At 43.4% G+C, this 22,059-nt stretch overlaps 2 protein-coding genes across 3 annotated transcripts; both read left to right on the forward strand.

Annotated features, from left to right (window-relative positions):
• Positions 1-3,896: 3,896 nt before the first annotated feature.
• On the forward strand, positions 3,897-5,288 carry LOC308146893 (tripartite motif-containing protein 16-like protein). Its single transcript, XM_080518861.1, has 2 exons — positions 3,897-3,934; positions 4,407-5,288. The coding sequence occupies exons 1-2, from the start codon at positions 3,907-3,909 to the stop codon at positions 5,018-5,020; spliced, it is 642 nt and encodes a 213-aa protein (XP_080374987.1). The 5' UTR covers positions 3,897-3,906; the 3' UTR covers positions 5,021-5,288.
• Positions 5,289-6,848: 1,560 nt separating this feature from the next.
• On the forward strand, positions 6,849-21,038 carry LOC308146849 (equilibrative nucleoside transporter 2-like). Of its 2 annotated transcripts, none has more exons than XM_080518801.1 (13): positions 6,849-7,022; positions 14,001-14,057; positions 14,310-14,391; positions 15,509-15,654; positions 15,735-15,874; positions 15,957-16,091; positions 16,295-16,392; positions 16,523-16,592; positions 16,855-17,060; positions 17,149-17,254; positions 18,318-18,403; positions 18,524-18,726; positions 18,805-21,038. In XM_080518801.1, the coding sequence occupies exons 2-13, from the start codon at positions 14,026-14,028 to the stop codon at positions 18,914-18,916; spliced, it is 1,416 nt and encodes a 471-aa protein (XP_080374927.1). In that variant the 5' UTR covers positions 6,849-7,022; positions 14,001-14,025; the 3' UTR covers positions 18,917-21,038. The 2 variants fall into 2 exon arrangements, with proteins under 2 accessions (XP_080374927.1, XP_080374928.1); XM_080518802.1 differs by lacking the exon at positions 6,849-7,022 and adding an exon at positions 11,261-11,397.
• The last annotated feature ends 1,021 nt before the right edge of the window (positions 21,039-22,059 follow it).

Below are 22,059 nucleotides of genomic sequence, written 5' to 3' on the forward strand. Positions count from 1 at the left end.
CTTTTCATTGTTATGGTCATTTTTTTATGGATAGTTGTTTCAAATTTGAATTAAAAACAAGTATGAGAAATAAAACTGACAAAAAATACTTTGAATATTGCCTTTTACTGCCCACATTTAAATATGGAAAAACTAGTTATTTTTCAAATGTAGCCTTGTGTTGATTATGTTGATGAAGAGAAAAGAAACCCTCATAATAAAATGCTTTAACTTGTGGCAGTAGAAGATGTTACGAGGCAAATCCTCCAAAGATTAAAAGATATTTTCATCTCACCTTCGCTTTTGTTTCCTTGCTCTTCTCCTCCTTCAGGTATAACGTTGACGACTGTACCGTTTCCCATCATTTCAAATAATGTTGGTAAATCCACAGTCACTTTACAGATGTATATCCCAGAATCTTCAATTGTGATATTTTCAAAGATCAAAGTTGAGCAATTACTTATATTCTTTTTGAGATTTTCTTGTAATAAAACACTTGGATTAGTCTGGTTCTTCATGTTTGTGTGAGTCTTCATGATGGAAACAAACGCGCTGGGAAAGAGCCCGGTCCAGCAGCAGGAGATGGCCACCGCCCCCCCCTCCAGGACGGAAACATCTGGACTCTGCGTCACTTGAAGCTTTTCCACTGAAACACCTACAAGGAGTCAAGGATCGTCTGGTCAGTCGTCACACATCGAACGGTTTTGTCTGAGAGCTGCACGCTGTCAGAGGGTTTTTACAGTAAACCTTCCAGTTTGAGTGTGGAGGAGCCGAGTGGTCAGTGTGAGGTGTATCTACTCACTCCAGGACGAGAGGGTGCAGAGGGAGGCGAGCAGCAGGCTGCTCAGCACCAGCTTCATCTTTCCACTCCGATTCATCGACAGACACACTGGCGCTCTTCTCGTCGCTGCGCTCGATCTCCACCCTGCATCACTGCTGGGAGGTGTGAAAACCACAAAACATGATTAGATGATGATCAGTTTTGTGCATTGCACGATAGAAAGTCACCCCGAGTCTCTGGTGGCTTTATAGTTAAGAGTCACTTGTAATCACAATCCAACTTGGTCGTCTGTCCATACAAACATCTGTGTACTCACCATTGTTAATGTTTAAAGCGTATTTTTCTCTGCACGTGTGTGTGTGTGTGTGTGTATGTGTGTGGCTTCATTACAAAACCAGCCAACTAGTGGCCTGACAAGCTAACTATATCATTTTCAGTGTTTCTGCCATTTCTATATAAATGTGAAACATCTGAAGTGAAAACGGGAAATGGACCCAAACGCAGACTCAGGAAGTTCCGTAAAAAAAACAGGTTTAGTGAGACAAAGTCCAGGGAACACGAGGGAAACGACGAGACGCGAGACATGATGACAAGAGGCGAGACGTGTTGACGAGACGAACCGACAAGGACAACAGAGGGAGAGGGTTGAGGCACACAGGGAAAAGGTGGACACAGGAGGTGGAACTTGTGAGGAAGGGAGCACACAGAGGAGAAGATCATAGGTTGACTGGAAACAGGAGGTGAGACTCACAGGGGCAGGCACAGAGACCTGACAGTAAGTAATAGATTACTGAAAGTAATAAATCACTGGAAGTAATGTTATGACAAATTGAAATTCAAAAAATTGTTAAAAAATTATTGATTAAAAATATTTTTATTTGAGTAAATCTGTTATTTATTCATTAATAATAAAAGGGGCACCACCAGAGAATCTGGAAATAGCTAATTGCCAAAATGTCAGTATCGTTTGAAAGGTATTTAAGTTATTTAATATTTCTGTGCAAAATCTAAATATACCTAAATAAAAGGGACGGTGTGAGATCCGAGCGCAGACTGTTACAAACCAGCAAATGTCAACAGTAAATACACAATAACTAACCAGGATCCCTGAATTCAGCTAACAGGCATTTATTAACAAAAATGAATTAATTCAAAGACAAAGATATTCTGTCTCCACAAACCTGTATTTTATTCACAGTGGAAGATAAACACTGGAATAAAATCAATTTTACATCAACACAACCCTGCTTCAAATGCCTTTTAACACACTATATATTTCTGGGACAATGTTTAATATGTGCCTTTGTTATAAAATGTTCCGATCATTGCCATTTACAGGTGTCACATTTTCGCAGAAACGAAATCTTGATGGCACTTTGGCGTTGTTGTTATGATTGCACTTTCGCCATGGGTTTCGCGTTACCGAGTTCCTCTTCCATTGTCACCCCGTACTTCGACCATGTGTGACTGTCATCGTCCTGCTGACAAAAGCAAGTGTCTCATTAATGTTTTCATGAGTCCTGACAGGAGAATTAATAAACACCAACATCCTGCACTGATTCAGTCACTCCCAGTAGAAACTGCTCCAGTCATAAACTGTACATTATGCAACATAGGTGTTCTTATAATCAATATTCAAAATTCATCTTCAGACAAAAGTATTTTTTTCTTTTTTGAAACTTGTATTACATCTAATACAGAAAAAGTATATGTAAGCAAATCACACCTGTTTCATTTTATGATCGCCTGAGTTCAAATCCTACAACCTATAGTCATACATACGTACCATATTACCCATCTGTCAAAGTGAGACATGGGTCAAAAGTCAGAATCACGAATAGAATAGTTTTTAATGAAGATAAAAAAAAGGAAAGAAAAATCTATCGCTTGTATAATTGGTTTCCAGCTTCTCTAAAGTTTCTCTAATTTCAGTTGTAGACTTGCTGTAGTGTTTTTCCGTAATAAAAATGTTTTTTTTTTTTTTTAACTCTGTCCATCTATTGCATTGTGTTGGGGGAATGTGGTTCCAGCCAGTTGATTGTGACAAATGTATTTTGTTCCATAAATATGCAACAACAAAATGTATTGATTTCATTGCATTAAAAAACAAAAACAAATCACAAGCTGATATTTTGTGACCCCTTATTCTGAGGCTTACAAATGTATAGTTAAGGTTGTGGATTGAACCAACAGCTGTCAATATCTTGGCTTTAGTAGCCAAGTGTGGCTTTTGCTGTCTTTATTTAATGGGCCCTTCTAGAAACGTCTACTCTTCTGAAGCATTATGAGGTTTTCAGAGCTTTTGATAGAGACTCTTGGTTGAAACCAGCCTTCATTTAAAACCATTGCATGAACACGTGGAGTGGACTGCAGGAGGAAGAAAACGGATTTCCAGAGAAGGCTCACCAAACTAAAGGATGCAAAAGTCTTAAATTGTCTCTATCGGAAGGCCCGCGGCCAATCTATTTACAAAGTAGTAGGGAATACCTGACAAATGAAGCAGTGACTTGCAAAGGTTCTGACAAAAACTGGATTTTGCTGCCACCTAACTGTCGTATATTTACTTGCACCTTTAGTTTGGTTTTATGGGTCGACGTGAACTTCAGTTTATTACACAGGAAATAAGCTAGTATTGATATATTTATGGTTATTTGGCGCATGTAAGGTTCATGAAGGGTTTTTATTTTATTTTACTTTTACATATTTGAATTATTCTAAATGACAATACACACACATGTGATCAGATAAGATATATCAGCTCCACTTTGCACAAAAATACTACAAGATAAGGAATGTAAGTATAAATTATGGATGTTGAAATATGACATATTTTTCAAACCACACACACACTCACCCTTCGGGGCAATTTAGAGTCACCAGTTAACCTCACATGCATGTTTTGGACTGTCATTTAATAAACTAGTTTTAATCATGTACTTATTAACTATGTTTAACGTATTAAAGTCATTGCTGTGATAATATGCTGAGCTGCAGAAACAAACAGCGACTCAGCTCATATTGTTAGACTCAGACTCCTTCTGTTTCTCCTCCTCTTCCTGGAATCAGCCTGGTGACTCACCCTCCTCCTCCTCCTCCTCCTCCCTCTTTCTTTCCTTCCTCCCTTGCATTGATCAGTCCTCGTGTGGATGGATGGGGGACCTGCTGAACTCCGCGGTAAGAGAATTCCTCCACTTAAGAAGTCGTGATCCAGACTGTCCTGGAGCCTGGAGGCTGTCATGAATACAGAGAGAGGCAGCTCTGTGCTCTGTTTCTGTTTTTACTGGAAACTGAAACTCCAGGAAGGAACAAGTCGGCGAACAGTTTTCACTAGATGGAGGCATTGAGCCGCTAATGGGTGTACAGCTCCACTGACAGCCAGTTCACCGTGATTTCATTATGTCATTATGTTTAACTGGGTGATCCTTTCAGAGATTAAGAAGTTCACTCACACTTCAAGTGGAATCCAATTCAATTCAACTTTATTTATATTGCACCGCAGGCAACAGTCACTTCTTGGTGCACAACATGTAATTTATTTTGACACATTTAAAGTCACCTATACAATTTGATAATATTATATTTATTGTGTTTTATTCCAGATAGATGTATAAACTCTTATTTTGTGTTTCCTCCTCCTCTTCTGAAGGGGATGTTTTTCCCGTGGAGCTAAGCGGCGATCAGCTCCTCAGGTACTCGCGTGAAATAACCCTGGATCCAAACACAGCCCACCCACACGTCGCGTTGCTGGAGGAGAACAGGAAAGTCTCGGCCCGGTACGAAGACCAGGGTTACAAGAGCCATCCGGACCGGTTCACCGGGTGGATGCAGGTCCTGGGCAGAGAGGGTCTGACCGGACGCCGCTACTGGGAGGTGGAGTGGAGAGGAAGGGGAGTTTACGTCGCCGTTGCGTACAAAGACGTGAGCCGATCGGGCAGCGGCGACCACCACGTGTTCGGGTACAACGACAGGTCGTGGGCCTTGCGATGCGTCGCGGACGGGTTCGGGTTCTACCACAACTGCGTCAAAACCGACGTGTCGGGGCCCGAGTCCTGTCGGATCGGCGTGTACCTGGACCACGGCGCAGGTGTTCTGGCTTTCTACAGCGTGACTGAAACCAGGACTCTCCTCCACAGCGTCCACACCACCTTCACTCAGCCCCTCCACGCCGGAATTACCCTCCGAGGTCCTGGAGTTACTGCGAGATTCATCACGCCTCATACCAGATTATACCATCTGCAACCACAAGATGTCACTGTATGACAGAGGAAAGCGGCAACAGTACCCTGGGTATAACCTCCATTACTCCTGTATTTAACTGCTATACATCCGAATTCACAGTAACAGTGATTGAATGTGTTGTTTTGTTGAGAAAGCCAACTGAACTGTTAAGATTGAACTAACCTTCATGGTTTTCACTTGAAAGCGTGTTTCGTGACTTTACATCATTGTTTTGGAAATGTACATCAGATTTTTCTTCATGTAGAGGCTTCATTCACACACCATTTCAGTTTAATTCAATTAAAACATAATGTCGTGTTTCTATTTGCTTTTATTAAATGTGTTCAATCAATCAGTATAATAATGGACAATATAAGTTTCTCCTTTGATCATCTCAAACATTTTTTTTTCTTCACATGAAATCAATTGTTTTCCAGTTTTTAAGTCTTAAAGTAGTTTTAATGGTATGAAGAGACTCAGGAGCTCTTGTGAACTTGTGGGTTTTAAGATGCTCAAGTTTATGCGAGTTGAATAATTGAGTTTCCTGTCAATAGACAGCATTAAACTGGAAGTGGGGCTTCATTACCGATAATGGAAACATAAAGCATACAGATTCATAATAGAGTCTTTGATGTGAAGGGAAACATCTTTAGTCAGCTATTTGATGTCTCCTCTCTAACGTTTAACAAATAAGCACTGTACTTTTAACTTCTACTCATCAAGAAGCTGAATGTATTTTTTTTGTTGCCACTTTATCATATTTAATGCCCACATTTCCACCAAACTGATTATTTGTAGCCTTCAAAATGAATGTAACACACGTTCAGAAACTGTTGCTAATGTTTCTACTGTTTGTTTTATCATTATGTAACTCTTTAATCTCATTCGTCCCGTTTGCCTGCTCTTTCACTTTTTTCAATGTTTTCGTGTTTTGGTTTTTGGCAGTTTTAGCCTCTTTTCCCCCCAGCAATGCTTTACTCTGCTGGCCCCCAGCGGAGGAAAAGATTTGTGATGCGTTTATAAGACTTAGGAGATTTAAGCTCCCCAAAATATAGCCAGTCGTCTTCTGGATAAAGTCACTAAAGTCACAAATTGGTTCCAGACACAGATTTCAGAATCACTTTTGAATTATAAATAAAAAAAGAAAAATCCTTTTTGACAGTGGTGTGCTGCCCCTGACTGCACACCACTGGACAGGACCAATCATGAAAATGTACATGGTTCATTTTTTTTTACAATGAGGTCAATTTACATAATCAACCAGGGATAAATATGAGTTTGTTTGATGTTTCTTGTGTAGGAAGGAGGCCCTCACACAGGTAAAAGAATCACAACTCACTGAATTCACTGGCGATTACAGCAGACACGGAGTCTGGAAATTAGCACTCATTTTTTCGATAAGTAAAATTAGTGTAGTAGGATGTTATGTCAGATTAAGGAAGACCCTTGTTTGGAAAATGAGGAGTAAATGCATAAATATATGAATAAATGAAATGATTAGACAATATACAAGTATATGAGTATATATATACGTGTGTATGTATATATCTGTGTGTGTGTGCGTGTGTGTGTGTGTGTGTGTGTGTGTGTGTGTGTGTGTGTGTGTTTACTCAGACAGGAGGCGGACGTTGGCGCGCACAACGCTTTGAATTTCCCGCGTTTCCTGGGGTTCCACATTTTGACGTAAACAAAAAAGGAAAAGGCGCGTGAGGGCAACGGCGTCAGGTCTTTACTGTATTTTGTGATAGCAGACGGCACGTGTGATTGGCTCCCAAATACGGAGCAGCGATTGGTGGGGACGTGTACTGACAGCGCTCTCAGCCAATCAGCAGCGAGGAGAGGAGCCCAGCTTAAAAGTGACGGTGAAGCTCTTCCACAGCCTCCCACGGAACGACCACGGACTTCATGGAGGCGGCTTCTTAATCTCTACCTTCCCGCCACGTGTGTGGCCCGACGGACGCTTCCCGGGGACACGTCTGTCCTCCGCTGGGACATTTCGGAGCGCGTGCGGCCGGCATGAGCGGACAGTGACGTCTCTCCCAAGGTGAGCGTTCAGTCGGTCCCGCATCACCGTCGAGCTAACATCCGCAGCGACACGGCACGTTTCCAGCCCATCTTCCGTCGACGTTCGGGACGAATGTGAGCTTTATTTATTTATATGTACATATATATATTTTTTTTAAAGCCAAAAGAAACAAACACCAGCTCTCTTTCTCCCTCTTCTCCTCCTCGTCTGTGAAAACGTGGCACAGCATCCCTCGCGCAGCTTCGAGCGCGCGTCACGTTTCTTCTTTCACCTGCTTGCTTTGTGACGTTCCAGATGACAGAGCAGCTGTGTCCTATGTTTCCATGTGTTCAAATCCACTATGGAGCCGTTATAATGTTAAACGGGGTCTCAATGCACGCGGCGCCCACCTGGTAGGGGGACGCAACTCTTCCTGGAAGGTGGCGAAGACGTCACAGCCTAATTAGCATATTTGATAGAGCTTATTTGACTGACGTAAGAGAGGCGAGACGAAAAAGACAGATATTTACTTAGTTTTGCGATGGAAGTATGTTTATTTTTCCAGTGTTTGCCCTGAATGTTTGGTCAAGCTTCTCCCTCGTCGTTCAAATCAATTAGGAAAGATATGTTAATTAGTCGGTGACGTCATCAGCACATTGTTGGTGCACTAGAACAGATACGCAAAAAAAAAAAAAATAAAGTTTACATTTATTAAGTGGTCTTAACATGTTAAAATGACTAAATATGGGGGCACCCACCCTATGGGGACACAACTCGATTACATCACAACCTAATTAGCATATATCTATTTCTTTTTATGATTTTGATGTAAGAGAGAGCAACAACACTCCCTACAAAAAAAGATACGAAATTAGTTGGTTTTGTGATGGAAATAGGCACCGCTGCAGGAGAGCTTCAGAAGGGCGCTCCCGTTAATGTTATAAGAAAATCTAATTAAAGAAATTAGTAATCGGAGGGTAAATCTCTGAATAATTTCATGTACATGCATAAAGTACTTTTAAAGCCATTATAATGACAACAATAGCAGAGTACATGTAAAGACTTTCCAGTGATTGACTCGCTTTTTATTGTCTGGATCTCGACAGCTGTTTATATTGATAGAAAGAATGGAAAACATAGACATTGCAGAAGACTGACTGAACTGGGAGAAATTATATCCAAAAGAACAATTAAGTCTTTATTATCAAGGTTCACAATCTCCACTGTTTCAAAATTCTCTTTCTAATGGTTTTGCAACAGTAATAGTCGTCCTCATACCTGGAACGACGCCCCAGAAGTAATGAAAGTGTGTCCTCTCTCTCTCTGGCTTGTCTCACTTTTTAAAAAGAAAAGTGTGTTGCTCCAACCAGCCAATCAGAAATCAAACCCTATATAGTGTAATCAGGGGTTTAGCCAATCACAATCAAGGTAGGCTCCTCCCACAATGAGGCAGCTCTGCTCCGGCACATGGCACCACGAGAGGAAGTACTTCCTCCTCTTCCCATAGATGGGCATGTGTGGGCGGAGCCAGGCCAACTCACACAGGCACAGCAGATTCTGAATGCAGCTCCTATGATCCAACATTCAAATGGAAGAAAATCAAAGAAAAGCTTTTTTGGGGGGGAATAAACTTTGAATTCAAGGAATTTAGACCAAAGACACAATGTGAAAGTGTTAAAAAGCTGGATAATATGACCCCTCTTAATGTTTGTGGATTTTAATTCATCGTACTGCTCTTATTTTAAAGAAACACCTGCATCTTTTGAATTAAAATTGCATAAAAAAAAAAAAATCAGTACGCTTTATAAGAGTTGCAGCTGGAAAAACTCAACAGTTGCCACCTGCAGTGGACATTCAGCACTTTTTCACTACCCTCACACAATTTATTTTCCCCCTGTTGGATGTAATTCTAATAATTCACACATGACTGTGCCACTTTTGTTTGTCCATTGTCTTTTATTCTTTTTTTTTTAAATGATTTTTAAAAACCAGCAAAAGTTGAATTTTCTTTTTTTGTGCTGTTGAGGAAATCTTTAGTAAAACAATCCTGTTTTTTGTTTTTTTTTACAGCACCATTCAGACCATAAAATGAATTAATATTCGTCATCGCTAGTGTTTTATACACACTTATTAGCACATGTATGCATGTGCGCAGAGCCCAAATGGCCTTAAAACCTGCTTTTATTGAGGAGTTAAATAACCGCCTTCAGCCGGCCTGCTCACATTTCTTGTTCTTCCGGTTTATCGCTGGTGAGGTTTCGTCATCCGAGCTGTACTTCATTGATTATAGGCTATGAGGATGTTTTTGGTTTCTGTCGCGAAATGTCTTTCTCCGTTTGTAAAGCTTCCTGAATTGAAAATGGAAGCGAGGCAATAGGTGAGACAAACTCCATAAATTGGCGGGGAGGTGAAGGGGGTGTCAGCTGACCACCGTCTCTCGGCCTGCATTCAGGCAGGGGATGGCCACACCGCCTCCGGGGGATTTGATCACAAAAAGAAATAGTCTTACTACCAGATGTGATTATGAAATTGTATTTTGAAAGTCCTCCTTTGCCCAAGAATGGCTGATCCGTTAAAGGTTGCAGAAACTGGAATAGTAAATCTCTAGTTGTCCCAAAATGCTTCACCTTAGTCAGTTTAAAAAAAAAAAAAAGACACTTTAAAATGGCACTTTACCTGTCAGACGACTGAGTAAGTGCTTTAATGTTTGCACTTTGTGGTTTTTAGTAAGAATTATTTTATAGTCTTTGTTTTACCATATTGTTTTTATACGTTTGTGACCCTGTAGGGTTTTATGTGAGACAACAGATGGAAATTAACATTGTGCTAAACCTGGCATATTTACAGTGACCTCACGAGATGACTTGTTCATTAATATGCACTGTCCCATCCAATTAATTGGGGGGAAAAAAGCTCTGAGCCCCCCCAACAAGCATGTGAGGCGGCTGCTGGGAAACACTGAGCTCCTCCTGATGTCTGGAGATTCCACACCTTCGCTGAGCGATTTCACACCAAACAGTAAATATGAGCAGTTGTTTCCGCTCCTGACCGAGATGTTCGTCTTCTTTCTGGACCGCTGACCCCGATCGTTGTGCGTTTAAACACTCGGTAATAATGCGAGTTCATTTTTAGTCACGATTTGCACTGCATCTGATGGCACAACCCTGCTATTACGCAACGCCGGTGTATAATAAGAATAACAGCGCTGGTTTTTAAAGCGGGTCGACGTTTGTTTGCCGACAGGCGCTGGTAAAGTTGAGCCACAGGAGCAAAAGTAAGATTTCCATGCTTGTGTTTAACAAAGGTTCCCTCCTTCCTTCCTTCCCCTCTCCTACAGCTGTGTTTTTCTGGTTGATATGTGGTGTTAGCCCCCCTCCCCTCCCCAGAGAGCCTGCTGTACTGAGCTTGACCCTTCCCCCGGGGCCACAAAACATTATTGTTAGTTCTACAAATCAACAAGGACTCAGGCCGGCTGCTCGCGTTACGCACCTTCTGATCCACGCTTTCCTCAAGTTTCCAGAAATTCCAGAAACCCGAGCTCAAATGAGCTGGAGGCTATTTCTTTTGCATAATATTACAAGACTGTACATAGTCAGAGCAGGTGTTTTATTTCATTTGTAAATACTTAGTCAATATTCAGCTTTTTCTTTGGCTAATTGTAGTTTATTTGAATTACCTCATGAATTATATTTTTAATGAAGGAAGGCGACTAAAAAAAAAAAAAGAAAAAAATGAAGAATTGTTTCAGCAATGAATTAGCTGGAGAATTACTGCCAGTTTGGAGTGAGAAGAATTTCCCTCATTTCCTCTCATTTGCACCAAAATGATAAGTGTGTTGGGAATCTGAGATGACAGGAAGTGACCACACAGAAGTCAAAGTAAAAAAAAAAAATCTCACGTTGCCCGTATTGGGTTTTGCATCTTTATTTCATACCAAACGGCACAAATTAAAAGCATAAATAAGGTCTGAATAAGAGGCTAGAGACAAAAACACTGTTATAAATACGTATCCTAAAGAACCAATACTTGAATATCATATTCTTAATTGTAGGTCATATCTCGATTGTTCTCTTCATTAATGTTACAGACACTTCAACAACAATTAATACCAAATAAACAAGTGTATATTAGTCCTGTGAGTATAAAGCTGGAACTTCAGAGCAGGTCAGTGTTTGACATCAGCTGGTCTACACTTTCCTCAAATGGCGAAGTGACCGTAGGGTCGGTATCGGATTACCTCTGCGCTCTGCATCGACAGACTTGGGAGTGATGAGAAGCTTCACGACAAACTGGCCAATCAACAGAAAGCATCCAGTCAGGTAGGGAGGACTGAAGGAGGCAGAGGGTGAAACTCGGGATGAACTGAAACGACCCTGTTGGATCTGCTTCAGCTGAGCAACTAGAACGAGAGAAGGTATTTCTTGGACCTTTTAATTCGGGAAACTTTGCTCCTAGCACTATTTCACAAAATAACATTTCCTTGTGTCTGTGATTCTAAGGGTTGTTGCCATCACCTGTTCCGTGATCGCTCGCGTTTGTTATTCTTTTTTTTTTTTTTGTGAAAAATCAGACCAAACGATCAGGACGTGTTCTTTAAGACTGAACACCAACGTGTCTTAAGTAGCTTATCGGTGTGACTCCACGAGCTGGCGTTCCTCCGAGGTGTGGCGGAAGCCCACCAGGACCTCTGGCGACCTTGCCTCGGAGCCCTGACCTCGAATGACCCCTGGACGTGTTTGTTGTGTCAACACGACCTGGCTATAGGCGCACAGGAACACCCCACCCGGGTCCTCCCGCCTGGACAAGTGAGCATTGTGGCGTCTGTTCTGTCCGTGTGCCTCATGCTGCGTTCCCGTTATACGATTACGACGGGAACAAAGGTCCATAAGGGGAACTTTGAAGCAGCAGGCGCTCGGGCAAAATTGAATTGCGGCCACCGGCGGGGGCCATCTGAGCCTGAGCCGCTCCCATCCGCCTCGCAGGAAGTTCTCACCATATGGAAGAACCAGGCGATTATTCTCAACGGTGTCGTTTTGTGACTCTTGTGATTTGTGGGCCTCATCAGTTCTCCTCGGCTGCTTGAAGCAGTCCGGTCAGGTTGTAATCCGGGGGCTTTTGAAAGGCTACTTAAGATTTGTCACAGTATTCATCCCCACCGTCTCACCAGGCTTTCATATTAGCTATTAGCTTGAACAGGAAGCAACGAGGTGTTTAAATAAGGCTGCTGGTGACCGAGGGCGGGGTAGTGATGACTGGGCTTACAGAGATCGGAGAGTGACGCAGCTGTCTTTGCTCTTTGTGTCACACCTGCTTCTGCAAGTTTAGGGAAGTAAAGCCCCTTTAAAAATGGAGAGGAATAGCTGAGTCGGTGGAAAATGTAGGCCAAGTCCTCTTCACAGCTGCATAACAGGCACGTAACATTTGTTGTGTGTTGATTGAGGAACCAGCCCGCGGCCATAAGTGGGACAAATGTGAGTCTGGTTCTCGTCTGTCCAACAAGTCCCAACGAGCGCAGCGGCCACTCTGCGTAACAACAGTGGTGAAAACATGCTCGCTTTTTCCATTGTCGTTAGAGAGTGTGTGAGCTTGATGACCAGCCTCAGGATGAGCTGGAAAGTTGGAGTCGCCACTTCTCAAAACTGCAGGCTGTCACGACTCTTAAGTCGGTGTTGCTTCTTACACTTGGGTCTGTAGACTTATCGACGATAAAACGATCTCAGATTAAACGTGATTGTCAAACTGTGGCGAGCGTACCACCAGTGGTACATCGGAGCAAGTCATCAGTATACTTTTTTAAATCAGATTTATTTGGAATATATACAATTATCAAAATGGTACAAAACATAGACTGAATTATGAAGTGACCCTAGCGAACAAGGTAAACCTCCACTGCTGTATGTTCAGGTCCGTAACTGTAACACAAGCTTGATATTTTGTGGTACACGCTAGAAAGTTTAGCAACCGGACGTTTACTGAGAAAACTTGGTAAAAATCGTGTCTGCAAAACGTGTTTTAGGATTCTCAACCCCAACCCTCTGGTATAGGAAGACCAAGCCCAGCAACTGTCCCTCCATACGACCTTCAAGCTGCTGAAGGCCACAAACAACCCAGTTCTTCCAAAGGAAGGCATCACGTAGTGATGGAAGGGAAAACCGGGAGCGAGTCCCGTCCCAGTCCTCTGTAGTATTAGATTTGAACATCAGTTTCTCACCCAGCAGTGTGTTTTCCTTGAATAGACCCACAGCTTTGAAAGTCTAGATCAACACGGCATTGATGAGGGGCGGTCGAGAGTTCCCATGGCGATTTGCATCAAACCGAGCCTTTGTTACTGAAGCTGAACCGCTGGGTTGGAATGTACTTCACCCAAGGCCGTGGCCACATACTTCTTACACATTCTCATCGTAGAATGCCACAGGGAAGGACTCTGAATCCGCGCGGGGCACATTTTTCCCACCGAGGAGGCCCCAGCGGGAGAGTCCTGCAGGTCATTCAGAACACTTCCTCACAGATGCCTCCAGCTTGATTACAATGAGGCCGCTTTCACCCCAGGACAGTCCAGGGTCTCCGTTTGATCACGCTGAGAATGTTCCAGAAACCCCCCCCCCTTCAGCGAGTTTGGTCCAGTTCACGTTGCACTCCTGGAAATGGACCAAACTGCTGTACCAAGGTCACATCAAGGTTTCGTCCCAAGCAAACATCGACTCGCCGGGACCGATCCCTCCGGCTTGTTTCTGTTTTTAGTCTTGTAGTCAAGCCTAATGGCTTTTTTGTCCCGGTCGTCTGTGAGGTGTCGCTATGGTTACGCTGTTCACTTCCTGTACACATCAGGTCCATTCTGAGCCGATTCCACTTGTTTCAATTCAATGTAAATCAGGTGTGGTTTGCAGGAGGCGGGGCTTCCAACAGCCACGTGCCAGAATGTAAATCTCGTGCGAGTGCAGAGCAGCGTCCAGTCTGACTCGGCCCTGACTCTGTGGGGATGGTCCTGACCTTTCTCCTCTCCTGCTGTCCTTGCAGCTTCACCAGAACCTCCTACGTCAGGATGAAGGGACGGACCGACACGCCACAGGACCGGTGGGTGAAACTGCTCGCTTCCCTTTCTTTTGCTCTCGACCACAGTTTCTGTGTGGTGTTTTGACCACTTAAGTACTCTGAAACGGAATTTCCTTCAACCAAAGAAAGGTCATGGGACCACTTCTGATATTTCCAATGTGCCAAATTCCGACAGACAACCAGTTGAATTATATACTGCTTTGGTGGTTTTCAACGTTTAATTAAAGACCTGCACAGTAAAGCTTCACCCTTTCACTCCTCTCACAACCACAGGGGCTGCCTGGTGGGAATCATTTTCTTCATTCTGGGCCTGGGAACGCTCCTGCCATGGAATTTCTTCATGACTGCCTCACTGGTAAAATATATATATATATATATATATATATGCTCTCATTTCTGCACCGTGTTCATGTTCATATGTCTATTGTCGACAAACTGAGATAATCACCCTTATCCCCGGTCAGATTCTTCTTTGGATTAGTCCACCTGGTATTTGCTCTGTCTCTGGGGGTCACGACCCCACGTGGGAACCATGAGTCCGCTCAGTCCTATCAACTGACCGGGATCATGCGGGCGGCCGCACACGTGTTCACGTGTTTTGGTCAAAACTAATCACGTCCATGTTATTTGGATGTCTGTGGTTTCTGTAGCTTCTTCGTCAGTTAATTTTAGCTGCAGTACTGACAGAAGATGAAGCAGAGAGCATCAGTTATTTTAATCCCACCAAACTGCTTCTAGTATGAAGCACGCAATGGATCTGCAGTGATTGACATTAACTGTTAAAACCAGACTCTGTGAGGCGTGTTCATATCAAACTGCTATAAAATACACCTCGTATTTCTGGAAGTCTCGACAGGTTGCACTGGCATATCAGACTCATTGATTTTCCAACAATTAGTTTCTCGGAGACGTGAAAAGGTTAGGGTTTTTTTCTTTTCTTTTTTTTAATAAAAGTCAATGAGCGTCATCCAGCTGCTACTTTTCCAAAACCATGAATTTGTGCATTCTACCGTCGGTATATTAATGTATAACTCACCTGACTGGCCAAACACAAAGGTGGGAAAAACAGAGTGAGTTTTAGTCCAGGAAATACGGTACTCTGGCATTTTGATGTTTACAAACCTTGATGAATGACAAAAATATTAGGATTTATTTCACTTTTTCTATTCTTATTTTGTAGTTTTCCTAAATTTCATGATCAGCCAAAAGAACACAGGAAAAGTTATTTATAGTCTATAGTGTATAATGTATTTTCTCATCCTAGCGGACTTTATTGCCCGTTTCAGAGGCAGAAATCACCGCAGGGACGAGATAGGAGGGTTTCTTAGGACGCGTTCACGCGACTATTTTAAGTGAAAACGCATCAAGATGTGGCTTAAAACGAGTCACCAGTTGTTTCCTCATCCACAATGTGTCCTCCCTCAACGTCCGTGTCGTGGCGGGTCGTTAACGCGCCTCGCCTTGCCCCGCAGTACTTCCAAGGTCGCCTCAACACCACGGAATGGAGCAACGGCACGTCGGTGGTCCGCAGAGAGTATTACTTCAACAACTGGATGACGCTGCTGTCCCAGCTGCCCCTGCTGCTGTTCACCCTGCTCAACTCCTTCCTGTACCAGAGGTCGGTCACGCCGTCACCCCCCCGCCCAGAGGACACGCCGCCGCCGAACGCCCGCCTTCAGAGTCCGCTTTGCGTTTCAGGATCTCGGAGGCCATGCGCATCGCGGGCAGCCTGGTCTTCATCCTGCTGCTCTTCGTCCTCACCGCCGCGCTGGTCAAGGTGCCCATGGAGCAGGACCGCTTCTTCGACGTCACCATGGCGACCATCTGGTTCATCAACTGTAAGTGGAGGAAGAAGTTGAGCGGCGCGCCAGGCGGACGTTTAACCGATTAACCGCCCCCCCCCCCCCCCCCGTCCCGCAGCGTTCGGCGCCGTGCTGCAGGGCAGCCTGTTCGGCCTGGTGGGCCTGCTGCCCCAGAAGTACAGCGCCATCTTCATGAGCGGCCAGGGCCTCGCCGGGACCTTCGCCGCCGTCGCCATGCTGCTCGCCCTCGCCAGTGAGTCCGCCCACAACGCTCACAGCCCGGGTTCCCCTTGTTGCCTAGCAACGGGGGGGTCAAGGGAAACCCAATGTGGAGCTTGTGAAATCTGCACATTCATTCATTCATTCAAAGGAACAGTTTGTTCTTTTCTCTTTCGCGAGAATTCTCAGCCGCTAACTCGTTTTGTTTGGTCTTTTCCTCGTGTGTTTGTGACTCAGGCGACGCCGACTCTGAGTCTGCCGCTCTGGGGTACTTCATCACGCCGTGTGTCGGGACTCTGATTACACTGTTCAGCTACCTGCTGCTGCCCCGCCTGGTCAGTGCCCCCCCCCCCCCCTACAGCTTTTAGACTAACAGCTAAATGATTTATTGACAGCAGCCATTTGAATGATCCAGTAGCCATTTCAGTTCTGAGGCTCTCTTCTTCTTCTCTTGTGTCCACGCAGGATTTTGCTCAGCATCACCTGAACAAAGGCAGCAAGTATGAGTCAGGAACCACCGACGAGCTGCTGAAAGGTGCGACTCCTCCTGTGGACTGTTGCCCCCCTTATTGCCCCCCGCGGGGGTTGTTTGCCCGATAGCCAGTAATCCTCTGTTTGCTCTTCCTTCACGCTCGGCCCCAATCAAATCAATCCACTGGAACATTATGTCATTGAGTCGGTCAACTCGCCGTTTATCCAATTAGAGCGCCAACAAAGAGGGCGTCTGTTTCTTTTCCCAAACGGAGCAGACGTCTCTAAATCTCCCATCCGATTGACGTGTTGTGTTGAACCAGCAGGGGGCAGCGTGGCGGAGAACGGCAAGCTGAACGGTCACGCTAACGGATCGGTGAGCGGCGGCGCCGCCCCGGCCGAGGGTCCGAGCCCGGGGGAGGGGGAGGGGGAGGCCCCGGCCCCGGCGGACGGGACCAAGCAGGCCTTCCTGTCGCTGGAGGAGCTGGAGCAGAACCAGGCCAAGGCCTCCGTCATGGAGGTGTTCAAGAAGGTGGAGACGACAGAAATCCACCCAGAGCGCAGAGGAACTCAACTCCTTTCAACTTCTACACGTTCTTTGTTTGTTTTTCCACCCCTAGATTTGGGTGATGGCGTTCTGCGTGACCTTCGTGTTCACCGTCACTCTGTCCGTGTTCCCCGCCGTCACCGTGGACGTCAGGACCTCGTTTGAAGGAGGGAGATGGGGTACGAGACTGTAAACAGCTGAAAGAGACTGTAAACAACTGCAGGACTGTAAACAACTGAAGGGGGCTGTAAACAAAGACCTTTAGACAGACGAGAATGTAAACAACTGCAGTACTGTAAACAAAGACCTTTAGTGGGAGGAGACTGTAAACAACTGCAGGAGACTGTAAACAACTGAAGGAGGCTGTAAACAACTGCAGACAGAGGAGAATGTAAACAACTGCAGTACTGTAAACAAAGACCTTTAGACAGAGGAGAATGTAAACAACTGCAGTACTGTAAACAAAGACCTTTAGACAGAGGAGAATGTAAACAACTGCAGTACTGTAAACAAAGACCTTTAGACAGAGGAGAATGTAAACAACTGCAGTACTGTAAACAAAGACCTTTAGACAGAGGAGAATGTAAACAACTGCAGTACTGTAAACAAAGACCTTTAGACAGAGGAGAATGTAAACAACTGCAGTACTGTAAACAAAGACCTTTAGACAGAGGAGAATGTAAACAACTGCAGTACTGTAAACAAAGACCTTTAGACAGAGGAGAATGTAAACAACTGCAGTACTGTAAACAAAGACCTTTAGACAGAGGAGAATGTAAACAACTGCAGTACTGTAAACAAAGACCTTTAGTGTGAGGAGACTGTGAACAACTGCAGTACTGTAAACAAAGACCTTTAGTGGGAGTAGAATGTAAACAACTGCAGAACTGTAAACAAAGACCTTTAGTGGGAGTAGAATGTAAACAACTGTAAACAAAGACCTTTAGTGGGAGTAGAATGTAAACAACTGCAGAACTGTAAATAAAGACCTTTTAGGGGGAGGAGACTGTAAACAAAGACCTTTAGACAGATGAGAATGTAAACAACTGCAGGACTGTAAACAAAGAGCTTTAGTGTGAGGAGACTGTAAACAACTGCAGTACTGTAAATAAAGACCTTTAGTGGGAGGAGAATGTAAACAGCTTGAGGAGGACGGTAAACAAATGAGGGAGGAGACAGTAAACAACCATCCGTTGAGTTTGTTTGTCTTCACTTCCTGTCCCTGTCGGTTTCTCCCTCCAGAGCGTTTCTTCATCTCGGTCTGCTGCTTCTTGACCTTCAACGTCAACGACTGGCTCGGCCGCACCGTCACCACGCTGGTCCGCTGGGTGAGCGTCCGCACATCGATCAATTAACAAACAAAACATTGAACTGGGTGCATCACCACTGTTCTGTCCTCTCATCTCATCACGACAATCGGATCTCTGTCCCGCCGTGTCCCCCCGCAGCCGGCCAAAGAGTCGCGGCTGTTCCCGCTGCTGGTGGTCAGCAGGCTGGTGTTCGTCCCGCTGCTCATGCTCTGTAACGTCCAGCCCCACCGCTCCTACCTGCCGGTGCTCTTCCACCACGACGCCGCCTTCACCGTCATCATGACCCTCTTCTCCGTCACCAGCGGATACTTCGTGTGCCTGTCCATGTCCTACGCCCCCCAGTGAGTCTCCTCCTCCACCCGTTGTTTTTGTTTGCACTTTTAAGAAGTGTTTTCTGAGAGTTGTTGTTGTTGTTGCAGGCTGGTGGCGCAGAAGGATGCAGAGACTGCAGGAGCTCTGATGACCTTCTTCCTCGCCCTCGGTCTGTCCATCGGAGCCGCTCTGTCCTTCCCCCTCAGGAAGCTGGTCTAAACACACACACATGCACGCACACACACACACACACACACACCTCAGTCTGGACGTTTGTGGTAATGACTGAAAAACCATTTTTCCATGTTTACTGCTATTTTTCCGACTCGGCGTGTCGCCGTCTGAACGGATGTAGATTTAAAGGGAAACGACACCGAAACTTTCAGTCGTGGCAGCAAATATTTCCGCTTTTTGGTTTTTGATATGAGCTTCTTTTATTTAAATGTTTTTTTTGTTTTTTTTAATATGATTATTTGATCAAAGGTTGGAATGGCTACCAGTTACATGTGGGACTTTTGTACTGATGTTGTAGAACAAAGAAAACCTGCAGTAGTTTTGTTGTTTTGACTCGTCTGGAAGGACATGGATGGATTATTGACTTTAGAATTGCGTCAAATTGCAGCAGAGATGGAGGAAGGATCACCGAGGCTTCGGTTTCCACCGCGATGTCGTCAAGTGAAAACATTTTCACTTGACGACACTCTGCGTCTCGAAACAGGAAAAACGCAGCTTTGTGAAAATGCGTCGTCTCCCTGTAAATGGGGGATGTCTCCATAAAAACATAGGAAAAATGCAACTTTTCAATAACACTTCTCTGAAAAAATGCAACTTTTTGAAAAATGCTCTGTTGCCGTGGAAACAAGAAAAACGCAACTTTTCAATAATGTGCCGTCTCTGGAAATGGGAAAACCGACACTTTTTGAAAACAGTCATTGGAGCAGGGGGTTCATAAACACTCAGTTTCCATGGAAACAGGAAAAATGCAACCTTTTAGGAATGCACACGGTCTCCGTGGAAACAGAGGAAGACCCTGCTACTGCGCCGGGTTCAGCGTTTCTGCCGTTTCTGTGAAAACGGACGTCACATTGCTTAAAAATGTGAATTGTTCCCGAAACGAAATGCAAAAACGTTTTCACTTGAAACGTTGTCGCGTGAGCCGGAATACCGAGGTACTGAAATGTCAAGATTCAGGAAAAACGCCATGTCATCAAAATGTTCACAAAAAGGAAATAAAGGACAAAAAGCTCCTTGATTGAGAACTACCTCAAAGGAAACTTGTTGGAAAGTTAAATTAATAAAAAAACAAACTCTCTGAAGCCCAGGAAGAATAAAGTACATTTAAGTGAATTATCTGTCCTTTTTAAAAGAAAAGAAAATATTGCATGAACAGAAATACTCGGAATGTCTTCTTGTCTCAATATTTTCTTAAATATGGGGTTGTTTTCGTATGTTTCTAGCTGGTAAATGTAATATGTTTTAAATATTAACATTTGTTACTGTAGATATAAACTGCACCCATATGAATCACTGAAATATTCAATATTTATTCTAATATGATGGATTGACTTTTCTACTTATTGAGGTTTAGTTCTGAAAATGAAGTTCAGCCTGAATCCTAAATATCAATAATAAAGATTTGCATTAACACTAAATATTTATTTAGCATTTTGTTTATTTTATTTTCTGAATTTTTGGATGTAGATCAATAATTGATGATTCAAATATATTTTTTAATTTTTTACAATTCTAGAAATATAGAATAAGTTTTTAAAAGAAACAAAGCTCTTAATGGCTCGGAATTTTAAAATAAAATGAATGTTCTTTATGTTTTTTCTTCACTTCAAGTGAATTTAACATGCGAACAATTAACAATTTCTGAAATCCCTTGCTGGTATTTTTTTTTTTTTTAAAGCAAGATCGTATTTAATAACATGAACTGCGAAATGTGTACATTTAATTTGAAAGGTCAAAAGAAAGGAAGTGGTTTAGATTGGGGTATGGTTGCACCTTTACCTTAAACGTCACGTGCAAGAAGTCAGTCCAGTTGACAGTAACGTCCTGCTGCCAGCAGGTGGAGCTCCAACACCACCAAATGAAGTTTTACAAGCTGCGGGTGCGCGCTCATGATCCATCCATGTCTTCACCTCACGCTGCCTCCCAGCCGCTGAGCAGGGTGCTTCCTCGTAGTGCCTCCTTATCTCCTTCATTTCCACCGTTTAAGGAAAGGTGGCGAGGGAAGGAGATAGGAGGGACTATTAGGACGCACCCTGAGGGTCTGCAGGTTGGACTTCAGGGGTCCATTCAAGCTGCTCTCTTCTCAATGTGTCAATAAATGGACCATCCACACTGACTCCCAACTCTGATCTCTACTTTATTTCCTGCTTGTGTTTTTTGGGAACTTTATTATAAAAACAATGAGGTTATTCACCACGGTGACGGTCCTGCTCAGTTAAAACCAAACGTCCACATATAGACGAGTCGGTACACAATCAGGAAATCCACATTTTGTGCCGCTGGCTATCAAATATAGATTTATTCTATTAGGTTGATTATCATATATAAAACTGATGAAAGTCATTAATGGCTCGATTTATTAAACTAAGTTGTGTGTTCCTTTTGTAAAATTAAAGGTCAAAGTCAAAGTAAAGGTATCCCAAATAATAGCTGTGTTGCACAGAGTCCAAGATTTTCTAAATAAGAGTGCTTTGTTTTTGTTGTATAACTCATTGATTGTTCCATATCTGACCTATTGTATTGACGTGTGGGGAAATGCCTCTAAAACACACAAATCCTATTTTTCTTCTACAGAAAAGAGCGATTAGAGTCGCTAGTGGAAGTGGTTACAGAGACCATACTAATCCTTTATTTAGACAGCTAAAAACACTGAAATTTAAAGATTTAGTGGAGTATAACCTTTTAAAAACCATGTTTAAAGCTCATCTGGAAATTTTACCGAACAAATTGCAAAACAGATTCGCCAAGAGAAAAAGTAGATATGAACTGAGGTTTTTTACAAAACCTAAGTTTCAATCGGCCGTAATGGAAAAATGCACCTCAATGGAAGGAGTCGGTCTGTGGAACAGTCTTGATTGTAAAATTAAAACTTCTAAATCCATTGACGTGTTTAAGAAACTTGTTAAATTATCAATGTTGCAGAAATACGACACTGCGGAGTAGCAGATCAACCTTATTGATTTATTTAGTGTTTGATGTCTTGGAAAAAAACTGCTGCATGTGACGACTCAAATGAATTGAACTGGAACTAGAGGATTGTGTTAAGAGGCAGAACATTATAGGTTTGGCTTCTTTCTGCTCCTTTTCATTCATATGAAATGCTGTTGCATTGTTTTAAATGAATGAAA

Source organism: Blennius ocellaris (genome assembly GCF_963422515.1).
Source record: "Blennius ocellaris genome assembly, chromosome: 23".
NCBI classification, from domain to species: domain Eukaryota; kingdom Metazoa; phylum Chordata; class Actinopteri; order Blenniiformes; family Blenniidae; genus Blennius; species Blennius ocellaris.

Coding starts and splice junctions, on each gene's coding strand:
- LOC308146893 (XM_080518861.1), top strand. CDS start 3,907: ATGGATGGGGGACCTGCTGAACTCCGCG. Junction 3,935..4,406: donor GGGACCTGCTGAACTCCGCG/GTAAGAGAATTC, acceptor CCTCTTCTGAAG/GGGATGTTTTTCCCGTGGAG.
- LOC308146849 (XM_080518801.1), top strand. CDS start 14,026: ATGAAGGGACGGACCGACACGCCACAGGACCG. Junction 17,255..18,317: donor GTTTGAAGGAGGGAGATGGG/GTACGAGACTGT, acceptor TTCTCCCTCCAG/AGCGTTTCTTCATCTCGGTC. Junction 18,404..18,523: donor TCACCACGCTGGTCCGCTGG/GTGAGCGTCCGC, acceptor GTCCCCCCGCAG/CCGGCCAAAGAGTCGCGGCT.